Source organism: Rhincodon typus, chromosome 1 (assembly GCF_021869965.1).
Source record: "Rhincodon typus isolate 14 chromosome 1, sRhiTyp1.1, whole genome shotgun sequence".
Classification (NCBI taxonomy): Eukaryota; Metazoa; Chordata; class Chondrichthyes; order Orectolobiformes; family Rhincodontidae; genus Rhincodon; species Rhincodon typus.
Window position 1 is genome coordinate 152086387 of NC_063332.1, and position 13061 is coordinate 152099447.

Here is a 13061-nt window from a genome sequence, read left to right on the forward strand (position 1 = left end):
GCAGCTGTGAGTGTGTTTTGCCCCGGGACACAACCTTCAGGACTCCTGCAGCGATCTCCTGGACAGAGATGATGGTATTTGTTAGAAGCTTAATCAGCTTTCTTTGCGATTTGACTTCAACTTCTTGATTCTTGATTGACTCTATTGTTGCAGGGCTCCTTGATGCTATACTTAAATGCTGCCTTGATATCCTGTGTGGTCATTCTCGTCTGACCTCTCAAATTCAGCTGTTTTGCCCATGTTTAGGCCAAGGGTTTAATAAGTTAGCCTTGGCAGAACCCTAATTGAACATCAGTTAGCAGGTTATTTCTGTGTCAATACTGCTTAATAGCCCAGTTGACAGCACGATCCATTACTTTGCTAATAATCAAATGCAAAACTGATGGAATGTTAAGGTGATTGGAATTTGACTTGATGGAAAAATTGAATTTAGTTTTTTTTTGGCAAGATATGCCTGTGCAATTTTTCACATTGTTGACAGATGCCAATGCTGTACTTGTACTGGAACAACTTGATTTGGAACACACCTTATTTTGGAGTACAAGCCTTCTGTACTACTATCTGGATATTGTCCGCTTTTGCAGTATCCAGCGCCTTCAGGATGTGTGGAATGAACTTAATTGCCTGAAAGCTGGTATTTGTGATGCTGGGGATCGCCGGAAGGGTAGAGTGTCCACTTGCTGCTCCTGGCTGAAGATGATTGCAAATGCTACATTCTTGACTTTTCACTATAATGCTGTCATTGAGGATGGGATCCTCCTTTGGTTAGTCCACCACTGTTCACAACTGGATGTGACATGGATGCAGAGCTTTGATCTGATGGTTGATTGATTCTACAATGTCTGGCATGCATGTAGCTTCAGTTTTACATATTCTTGGAGCATGCTATCCCGCACTCCTTGTTGAACCAGGGTTAATCCACCTGACTTGATGGTACTTAGAGTGAGGGATTTGCTGAGCCATGAGGTTACACTTTGTTGTTGAATATAGTTCTGTTGCTGCCCACAGCTTTTAAAGTAGCCACAGTCTATGCATCTGACTTCAGCCTTTCTCAGCCAGTCACAGCAGGTGGGTATGATGGCAACCACATCAGTCTCTTCTTTTTTTTTTAGTTCCATTACTGTAAAGAATCTCCACAATTAGACATGCTTCAGGGAGACTTCTTTCTCTACGGACAGGAGAAACAGGGCCGTCACTAAAGATAAGCAGGCAAGATTGAAAATGGCAGAGGAGGTCATTGGCTGGAGTTGGTGCCATGCTCCAGAATGCAGAGCTGCTAAAGGTTCAGTGACCTGATCATTACAGGAAAGATGAGTGGCATGGCACATTCAGACTTTCATTTTGCATTCTCAAGCCTTGTAGATCACTCCTCTTGTTGGATGCCTCCATCGCTTTCTATCATTGCATTTCTGCCGTCATTGGCATTCACTGTATTGGTGTGACTGTCCTCAAATGTCCTTCCATCTTCTCAAAATGTTACTGCTCACGCTCTGATCATAGGAAATGAGAATGCAAAACACCTGAGAAAGGAAGAGAATTGGAGATGGCCTTCCAGTTACCTCCACCTTGACAACTGCAGCAAAGGAGACAGTAGCAAAAAGCTGGATTTCATTGAAAGCTGACATCAAATCAACATGAGTATTCTATGTAGTACAATGTTGTGTTATTAATTCTGTCATCTGCTAGAGATCCCATTATCTTGCCTGTTGCCAGTCATGCCAATATATAGATAACATCAAGTTTCACCTCCTCTTGCACTACCAAAATGGCGATGACTTAAAGGCAACTCTAGTTCCTTCTCTGTGAGAGAACACTGCATCATGCTTAAGATTCACTGGTGAAATATGGAGCAGCCTAAGCAACTTTGGCGTCCATTTCTATGGGTTATGGCACTATCAGCGCATCTTTACTATCCCTCATGTCTTACTCCTGAACTGAAGAGACTGATGCAGGTCTTCGTCTACCTTGCTAGCTTTATTTGATTAAGGAGCCCAGAAGTCTAATGTAGATGTATTGGCTAAGACAAATGTGCTGCTGAAACTTTTGTATTATCTAACTATGGCCCATTAAATCAGCTCATTATTTTTTAGTGGAGCTGGTACTGAAATCTTTCTTATTTTGAGATGCAGCCTGTTCCCTTTCAGATTTGGTATTCTTGTGGCTATCCCGATGAGTGCAAGATGAAAATCTTCAATCACACTTGTCCTTTCAGCAGTATTCAGAAACTACATTGACAAATTCTCGGTTATCTCTTCTCTATCTTGTCGTTCTTGACCCCAAAACAGTCAGTATCTCATGTGTTATGCAAAATGGGTTAGGGATGTATGATTGATGCAATATGAAGTAGCTGGTGGGCTCCAACAGGGAACATAATATAAGAAATAGGAGTAGGAATAAACCAGTCAGCCCCTCGGACCTGCTTCATCATTCTGAAAGATCGTGTCTGATAATCCCAGGTCTCAACTCCTTTTGTGTCTAATGATCCTCAACTTCCTTATTTTCAAAGTCTGTCTGTCTGTCTCTAAATACTTCCAGTGATCTAGCCTCCACACCTCTTTCTGGAATAGAGAAGGACATAAATGTCAGTCTTCTTTGAGAGAAGAAATTCCATTGTATTTGAGTTTCCCCTTAGTCTGTAATTATGTCTCCTTGTCTGAGTTTTCCTGACTAATGGAAACATCATCTCAGCATCTACCCCTGTCAAGCTTCCTCAGAATATTGTGTGTTTCAATGAGATTGCACCTCATTTTCTAAATTCCAATAATAAAGGCCTAATCTGTTTAGGTATCATAGACTCCCTACAGCGTGGAAGCAGGCCATTCGGCCCATCAGGTCTACACCGATCCTCCAAAGAGCATCTCACCAGACCCACCCCCTACCCAAGCCCTGTAACCCTGCATTTCCCATGGTTGGTCTACCTAGGCTGCATATCGTTGGTCACTGTGGGCAATTTAACATGGCCAATCCACCCAATCTGCACATCTTTGAACTGTGGGGGGAAACCGAAGCACCTGGAGGAAACCCATGTAGACACTGTGGCAAATATATTAGTTGGATGTATCTCTATATATTTTACAGTATCATATGGGCAGAATACATTTCTATACTGCAACATACCATGAAGTATATTGATAACCACTCAAATTTTTATTCTTGTAGTTCATTGTTACCTCGACCCAGTGCTTCAGTTTTGTAACATAAATTAATTATTTTTAAGCAACTTATGAAACATTAAATAAAAAGTCAATAATACAGTATTACTTTCTGGTAGTGTGCAATGGTTGAGTTGTCATTATGTAAATCTAATATCCAGTGAAACTGTTACCTGTGTTTTGTTTGGCTATGAAGAGCAATCAATACAAACATCATAGCTTAGATAATGTAATGATATTCATGAAAGTAATTTTGCATAATAAACTTGTGACAAATTGCACTTTTGCAAATAGTCTTCAGTTGGGAGTAAAACTAGTTATGTATTTATCATAGCTTTGAGTGCATGTTATTCATTAGCTGGTAATTTCTGTTGATTGGTAGCATTGTAATTGCTAAGGGAAAAATTGAGGTAGGATTTTCTGATGTTTCTAAACGAGAAACATCTGGTTTAAGTTTAAACATTCAGTTCAGTCTATTACATTCTTATAGGGATTAGAAAGTGTTTTTGATTTGTCATCTTGCATATTGAAAAGTGCAACTACATACTGTAAATTCTGTTTTCATTTATTTTGAGTGCTTCCCTCTGTTTATCAAATCCTTAACAATTTTGTATTTCTGACCCTGACAATAGTAATCCAAACTTTCCATTTATCCCTTTTCAATAATGTATGTATGTTCTGTGAAAATTAGTGGAAATTGCTATAAGAAACATCAATATCTGTGTTTTTATTTATCAGGAAATGAAAGAATTTGTTTAATTATAATGTGCATCCTTTTTCTTGTAGCCAAATGCAGATTGTGCAGATGACGTAACAACTGATTTTGATGGATCCATAGGAGGGCCACCCACTAATCCGATTACAGGTGCCAGTGATGTGACAGTGAATGAAAGTTCTGTTGGCCTTGATCCTCCTGTTCGAGCCATTGGCCTTTCACAGATCATTCATGAAAGTGACATTCTTCAACAAGTTGAAGAGGTTAATGTTACTGCTAGCAACAGTAAGTTTGACCAAATTTTATTATCTTTATTCTCCCATGCTGCAATATGTTTAGAGATGGGGAAAGAGAATTTTACCACCGGGTTGCTGCTGTTTCCAGAATTGGATTTTGATATTTGTGTTTTGCCTAGTTAATGTGTTTTCAGTTTTCCTCAATTTAGAAGTAGCTAATGGTTTTTTTTTTTAAAACACAATTCTAACACATCTATCAATCCACAAACTGCTGCTAAAGGCATTCACATTCCCTGGGAAACAATCACACAAAGATTAATGAGGAAACAAGCAAATTGTTAAGCTGAAAAAGACCATGGTCAGCAAGATTGCCATCCACCCATCTCAGTAATTCCAAGATAAAATGATGTCTGTATTGTTAAGTAGTCACGGCAGTCAATCTCAAGAAAACTAGCATGAGGAAAAAACTCTGAGACCTTTGGGAGCCATTAGTACAAAGTTATTTTTTCCCCCCAAGTATCATACCTCATGACTGAAATTATTTACATACTATACTCCAATATCTCTTTTGCTGAAAGAAACATGTTTATTATCCCTACTTTATGATGTTTTGAGACTCATTACCAACCCCGTTCCTGTACAGTTTGAAAGGATATGACCAATGTTAGAACTTTAGTTATTTTTCTCAAGTGTATCTGGGGGAAAGAAAGAATTTCCCTATTTGTACTCTGCACAGGTTTGGAGGGGTTGGCTGGATATGAGCACTGTGAGTGGAGGGTGCTCAGAAGAATGGAAGAGACTCCACAAAATCTATCTTCTCCGAGTTACATCTCTCACACACCGTTGGAGACTGATCAGGAGGAGGAGGGCTGGTCCTTGTGGGGAAATGAAGAGGTTGTTACTCTCAACTATTTGGGAGAAACTATTAGGTATGCAGCAATACATTATATAGTGTGGCATCTTCTGTGTGTGTGAGAATTTGGCACTGTAACCAGTGACAGTATTAGTCAAAAACAATCCACTTGAGAAAGAAATCTATTTTCAAGCACCATCCAGAGCATTTATAATTATTTAATGATATCTTTCCTAAAGTTCTTGCCTTGGTCCTGCAGCAAAATGAAACTAGTTATTCTGGTTGCATCTACGGGTTTAATAACATTAGTGTTTAGATGTATAAGTGGTTATTTCTCTTCATTTAAGGTAATTGTTTGTAATAACTTTATTTTTGTCACTAGTTTAGTATGCTATATCAAGTTGCATGTTGTAAAATTGCTCAAGCGAAATCTAAGTTCAAGTCCCAAAAAGGCCTTGGGCACTATCACCGAGCATCTCTTTGGGGCCTCACCTGATTCCTGTAACTTTGTCACTACATAAGTAGAAACCCTGGTAGATCCAGAAACGAAACAGTATGTGTTTCTACTGTGGTTGTGGTGACTGATGAGTAGAATCACCTGAGGACTTTCATGTTGTGTAGGTGAGTATATAGAATCATAGAATCCTTACTGTGCAGATAGAGGCCAATTGGCCCATCAAATTTGCGTAGACCCTCCGAAGTACATCCCACCTAAGTCCAGCCCCATCCCATAATCCCGCATTTACCTTGCCTAATTCACCTAGCCTGCACGTTCCTGGACACTACGAGGCAATTTACCATTGCCAGTCCACCTAACACTCACGCCTTTTGGACTGTGCACCCAGCAGAAACCGATGCAGACATGTGGAGAACATGCAAACTTCACTGATAATCGCCTGAGGTTAGAATTGAACCTGCGTCCCTGGCACTGAGAGGCAGCGATGCTAAACACTCTGCTACTGTACTGCCCTGTCAACACTGCAAATTCTGCCTTACTAACACCTGGGGCTAGTGCTAAAAGAGAAAGAGCTGCCCCTCAAGCTAGTCAAGCAACAGCCTGGCACAGTCATATTCTCAGAATCATACAAGACAGGTATGCTAATGTATCTAATGTTAATGTATATCTTGCTAATGCATAGTTGGCATAGTTATTTTTGTTTTAAAGTGGAAATTTTCATTTGTGGTCAAGCCTTGTTTAATCCACATTTCAATGTGTTAACATTTGGTATGCTGTACCTCAGGTTTTTTTTAAAATGGCACTTCGATAAATTCGCACCTTACGTTCAAATAATAAAAGCATTTTTCTACTTGAGTTATATTAGTCTAGGGGTACCCAACCTATGGCCTCCAGGCCATATAATGGCCCACCAGAGCATTTTCATACAGTTTTGCTGTTAGGTAAATTTATAGCTCGCTTGTTAGAGTTCCCATAATTAATAATTACATAAGCTTACGCAAGACGAATCATAGACCAGGAGCAAAATTATGTAAGGTGAAAGTTTATTTTTAATATTTTTTCTTTTATTTACGTTTTATTTGAAGCTGGAGTTTTATTAGGTATAAGTGGAAGGTTTGGCAAGAAGATTCTCCTCCAATCCGAAGCCCTTTCTCTACATGTGTGCTACTGCAGCCTTACTGGTCGTTCTCTCAGCAGCAAATACAAAAAAACAGTCTGTGATTGGAGGAGTTGCAAGTAGCCTGAGGTCTGGAGCTATGGCAGTGAATCTGTGGGCCGAGTCTCTGAATAGGAGGTTTTCAGGAAGACTGACTTAGGGAAAGGAAGGAGATGAACATTACACCATGACAAGAAAGCAATGAGAGTCAGATGGTGAAGGGGAACTTCAGTGAGATAGGGAGTGATAGGCCATCAGGTCATTCCCAATATTTTTTACTTCCATTTCATTTTCAAAAAGAAGTTGGCATTTATCAAAGTACTTTTATGTATCTGCAGAGGGAATAAATCTTGGCAACTTTCATTAAGGTTGAGATTGGTAAATTCTGGATTAGTAGGGGAATCAAAGGTTCCAGGAAATTGGACATGAGGAATGTTGGATTAGCCATGATCTTATTGAATGGCAGAGTGAGCACAAGGGGCCAAATAGCCTACTTCTGTTACTAATTCTTATGGTCTTGTGGTCTTATTTCAATGAGAAATGTCTGCTGGTGGAAATATTTGGAGTGCATAGCCCTCTGGATTACTTTCCTGAAGTTGAAGTGGGTAGAGTGAGACAAAGTGAGAGGTAAGGTTTGGGAGAGAATGAGTGAAAAGGATCAGAGAATGGGAAAGGTTGCCTGTCTAGCCCCTCAATGTGAAAATATCAAATTTTATTGACAAAACAATAAAGGTTACATCTTCAGTGATTAATCTGCCCTATTATTCCAAAGATAAAATGGCAGCATTCCAAATCAGAACACCTACGCTCGGTTCGCAACAAACAACTGCACCTCCCAGTCGCGAACCATTTCAACTCCCCCTCCCATTCCTCAGACGACATGTCCATCCTGGGCCTCCTGCAGTGCCACAACGATGCCACCCGAAGGTTGCAGGAACAGCAACTCATATTCCGCTTGGGAACCCTGCAGCCCAATGGTATCAATGTGGATTTCACAAGTTTCAAAATCTCCCCTCCCCCCACCGCATCCCAAAACCAGTCCAGCTCGTCCCTGCCTCCCTAACCTGTTCTTCCTCCCACCTATCCCCTCCTCCCACCTCAAGCCGCACCTCCATCTCCTACCGACCAACCTCATCCCGCCCCCTTGACCTGTCCGTCCTCCCTGGACTGACCTATCCCCTTCCTAACTCCCTACCTACACTCACCTTTCCTGGCCCCATCCCCGCCTCTTCGACCTGTTTGTTTCTTCTCCACCTATCCTCTCCTCTATCCCTCTTCTATCCGCCTCCCACTCTCTCCCTATTTATTTCAAAACCCCCTTCCCCTCCCCCTTTTCTGATGAAGGGTCTAGGCCCGAAACGTCAGCCTCTCTGCTCCTATGATGCTGCTTGGCCTGCTGTGTTCATCCAGCCCTGCACCTTGTTGTCTCAGATTCTCCAGCATCTGCAGTTCCTACTATCTCTAATATTCTAGGGACCCAGATTTGAATCCTGCAATGGCAGATAGTGACATTGGAATTGAATAAAAAGAAGTCTGGAATCAAGTTGAGAAACTGACCTTACTTGGTCTGACATACATGTAATTCCAAACCCACAGCAACACTGGGCACTTGAGGATTGCCTAGCCAGTAACATCCACATCCCCTAAATGAACCTTTCAAAAAAAAATACACAATCAATTCAAATGTCTTTATTTGTAATAATAGCTTTGCTATTACTAAGGACTTTGCATATATTTGCTTACAGGAGAAAGTAAGTACATAGGTGTACAGATCCTTTGAGCCATTTGGAATTACAAGATCATTAATTGCTGCAGTTTAATGGGCCTCACCTTTTCGTAGTCTCGTTGGTTCTCGTTTTACTATGTCAAAATTCTGTTTGTAATTCTTGGTTAGAAGCAGTAATAATCTTGCTAGGAGAGAGCCGTGGACACGCCTGGATAAAGCTTATGTAGAACTTCCTTTTGTTATATAAATTGTTAAAATGAAGTTGGGGATGGATAAAGCCCTCCTTTATAGGCTCAATTTTTAACCCTGTCAAGACCAATGACTCACTTCAACATAAAATCAGGCCCTGAGAATTTAAATAGTCACAAAGTGTAAGGGATGGGATACATCTGTGATTCTCAATTTGCACTGCCATGTTGGCATCAACGCAAAATTTAAATTACTTTGTGTTGACAACATATGTGAAAAATACACACTTTTTTTATTGTTAGTATTTGTAAGTTCTAAACCATGTAGTGCACGGAAAAGTTTTATGAAATATTTTTATGTTTGAGACTTAGTTGATTAAGCCATGATAATCCATCTATTACTTAAATCTGTAGCCTAATTAGCTTAGATGGCTAGAGCATGGTACCTATTGCTAACGGCATGGGTTCAGACCACGTTGTTGGACTTGCCTTTTCTCCTTGTTCAAAACAATGATGTGGCATAAGCAACCAAATTCTTGGAATATTTAAGCATTTAGGTAGGGTTTCAAGCTTTACAAATAGCGGCAAGTGTTTATGGTTGCAAGACTAAACTATCTTCTAACTATCAGCTAACTCTTTAGCATTGCAACATGTTTAGATGATCAAATGTAAGTAACTCCCGAGTCCCTGGCTCTGTGAAACAGCGTGCCAACTGCTGAACCACCGTGCCATCCAGTGTAGTATTGGTGGGTTTGGTTTGTAATTTTGTTACCTTTGCTAAGCATTCATGGTATCTTTTATTCTGTTGATAATTGATCTTTCCAATATTTTGGTGCATTGTATTTAATCTATGTAATTCTAATAGGTTTTCTTCACATTTCTTTTATTCTGATCCAAAACATGAAACTATCAGGGAAAGTATTAAAATTTAGAAATGTTGAGCAGGATTATGGAATACAATAATTTCTTATAACAATTATGGCTGAGCCACACAATGTAGCATGTATTTGGAGGCAGGATTAGCAAAATTCTGCAGATTCTAGTAATTTTGGAGCTGTCCGCACAATAACATTTTGGCAAAGGGAAGGAATACAGCAGTCCAGGATTGAAAAGTTGAGGCATTGAAGAAGGTAGTATGTTCTTAGATTCACTTGGTAATCTTGAGATTCAGGGAGTATTTATGCAGAACCTTTTCACGTGAGTGTGTATTTGTGGTGGTGTCCATTTACAGAGTAGGTTGCACATGACGATGGAAGCAGAGAGATTGGTGGGTGCTTTCTTCATTCAATGAATAATTTCCCATCAAAATAATCAACCAGAAAACAGGGAAGCTCTAAATGTATGTGACAATTGGCAGGGATTTGATGAATATTCTGTTATTTACCTAGGTAACCTTAATTTTTCACATCCGGCACCCCTACTTGCCATTTTTGTCAAGGTTCCTACTTGAATTTTTAAAAGTTTTCCTCCCTACGTCCTTCTGGTAATTTGATTATTCACCTAATGCTGTATTGCACAAAAGGTTTCTGTCCAAATTCAGTTTTCTTCCTAATTGCTTCCCAGAAACAAATATGTGAAAACGGGTACTCCTTTCTCATTAGACCTTTCTAATAAAATACCACTTCACAAACTCACAAAACAAATCTTAAACTTGACTGCTATAATTTTATTCTCCCCATCCTACAAATAGATCCCAAACACCAAGTTACATTCTCCTTTCCATCTCTATCTCTCCACAATTTACACTTAGATAATTGACTTTTTAAAATTAATCGAGGTTTACGAGTGTTCCTGGCAGGACCATTGGTATGCTTCTCATCCTTTAATGTTTCTTCTTAAGCTGCTGAAATATGTTTGGTGAAGGAACTTGCACAGTGCCATTAGGTCAGGAGTTTCTGTACTCTTCTGAGCAACAATGAAGGAATGATAATATATTGACAGGTCAGGGTGCTTTCTGACTTTAGAGGAATTTGCAGAATGTAATATTCCTGTACACTTGTTGCGATTTTTCTTTTTGATTAATAAGTGACATGAGCTTGGGAGATGATGTCAGAAAACCTTTACAAGATTCTGCAGTGCATCTTGTAGTCAATGCAAACTGCAGGCCCATTTTTCTTATCATTATTCACTTGTAGTATATGGGCATCGCAAGCTGGCCAGCATTAACTGCCTGTCTCGAGTTGTTCTTGAGAAGGTGGTGATGTGCTGCTTTCTGGAACCTGTGTAGTTGATGTGGAGGGAATTCCAGGGCATTGCACAGTGATAGAAGGAATGAACAATTATGTGGTGGATGGGATGTTTTGTCCTGGGCAATATTGAGTTTACTGAACATTGCTGGAGCTGCACTTATCCAGGCAAGTAAATCCCTGGTTTGTGCCTTGTAGGTGATAGGCTATGGGGAGTCAAGAGATGATTTAATTGCTGCAGAATGTTCTGCTTCTGACTTGTTCTTGCTGTCACATTATTTGTGGTTGATCCAGTTAAGGTCTTGGTTGGTTAACTCCTAGAGTATTGATAGAGGGAGATTTGACCATCTTCCAAACCCACAACCACTTCCACCTAGAAGGGCAAGGGCAGCAGATATATGGGAACACCACCAGCTCCAAGTTCCTTTCCAAGTCACTCACCATCCTGACTTGGAAATATATCGCCATTCCTTCACTGTCACTGGGTCAAAATCCTGGAATTCCCTCCCTAATAGCATTGTGGGTCAACCCACAGCAGGAGGAATGCAGCGGCTCAAGAAGGCAGCTCACCACCACCTTCTCAAGGGCAACTAGGGATGGGCAAGAAATGCTGCCCAGCCAGCAATGCCCACATCCCACGAAATGAATAGGAAAAAAAGTGTCGTTGGCTATCAGGGTGGGGTAATTAGACTTACTCCTGTTGGCGATGGTTACTTTTATGACATTTTAATGTTAGTTATTCCCATTTTTGCAGTATGACTGCAAATGATCAAAATATGGACACTGAAATCCATCTCTGATATGAAAGACAAATTCCAAGAGCAACTGTGCATCTGAAGTTCCAGTTTATCTACAGACACACACAAGAAAATTCACTTTTTCACTTATATAGCCAATACAGATCCAGTGTGATGTCTGAACTCAGTAATTTCAAGCAACGCTATGCTCTAATAATTAGGAAATGAATAAACAGTGCTCAGGTAAAGAGTGTTTTGAAGGAAGTGACATAGTAACAGAGGAGTTTGAGAATTTGAGATTGAGCCTAAAGTGAGATTAACAACAATAACAAGTTCTATTTGTACGGCAACGTTAACAACATGAAGCATCCCAACGCATTTAATAGGAACATTGTAAAACAAAATGTGACACCAAGCCACGTAGGGAAGTATTAGGTCAGATGACCAGAAAATTGATCAAAGAGGTAAGCTTTATTTTAAAAGAAGGCAAGCAAAATAGAGAAACAGGTATAGGGAGCAAATTTCATAGTTTGGGCTCTCGCCAGCTAAAGGCATGCGCACAAACCATCAAGCACGTTACAACACTGGCATTGTTTGGATGACCTCCAATTTATTGAGCGTAGGAAGTGGTAGAAGTGCCAGGGATGTGTTGGAATAGTCCAGTCTGGAGATAAGGCATGAATGAAGGTTTCTGCTGCTGATGAGCCCAGACAAAAGCAAAATTGAGTTATGTTGCACAGCTGGAACTATGTGGGCTTAAATATGTCACCAGTATGAGGTCAGAAGCTGACCTCAATGAAGTGTAGTATCACATTTGTGAACAGACCAGCTTAATTTCTGATTGCCAAGGTGAGGAATGGAGTCAATAGTATCATTTAATATTCACTTTGAGAATAAATTTTTTAAAAATTATTTAATTTGTCCTGTTGACATGGCATAAAACATATTTTCAAATGACCTATCTTTTACTTCGAATCAGCTGTGTCACTGAACATCCACTTGTCTAAGTGCTCATATTCCATCAACACGCAACTTTTTATGTTCAAATTTCTTATTTACCTTACCTTTCTCTGTACCTGTTGAGCTTTCTCCAGCCTTACAATTCCTCTGAAGACTCTACTCCGGCACTATTTCCCCCACTTCCTTCACCCCACTATTGACTGCTCTGCCTTCGATTTCAAGTCCCTTAACTCTAGAATTCTCTGCATGAACTTCTCCTTTTCAAAAAAAAAACTCCTTGAAATCGTCAGTTATCCTAAAGCCTGCTTTGACTCTGGCAATTTTTTGTCTGATTGTTCTTATTTAAGGCTTTGAGGTATTTTAATTACATTAAAGGTGTTATGTAAATGTTAGATGTTGTGTAAGAGTTAAACATGCAGTTTGTAAATTTCACTTTGTCTGTGAGTATTTTGTTTCAGTGAAAGCAGTTGTTGGCACAGCTGTTGATGAATGACTATGCCTGCTTACTTTAGTTGTGAACGGATGGAAAATGGTACATGGAGAAAGATCAGATTTGCCCTTTCAGTAACTGTAGCATCATGGGTTCCTATCCACCCCACCCACCAACAGCTACATTAATCAACTATCTTCCAAGCAGTTGTTAGTATGCAGTGATGTTGTCCTTAACTGGGAGCACTCCCAGCATTTCTATGAAG

The 13061-nt window shown here is 40.0% G+C and overlaps 1 protein-coding gene across 2 annotated transcripts in view; it reads left to right on the forward strand.

The window, feature by feature from the left end:
* Positions 1–13061, forward strand: part of rnf150a (ring finger protein 150a) — a 109681-nt gene that overhangs the window by 87511 nt on the left and 9109 nt on the right. Inside the window, exons 6-7 of one of the 2 annotated variants that reach the window (XM_048600687.1) lie at positions 3939–4152; positions 4840–5032. In XM_048600687.1, the coding sequence (XP_048456644.1) occupies positions 3939–4152; positions 4840–5032 (407 nt within the window). The remainder of the gene's footprint in view (positions 1–3938; positions 4153–4839; positions 5033–13061) is intronic. The other variant, XM_048600697.1, reaches the window with a different exon arrangement.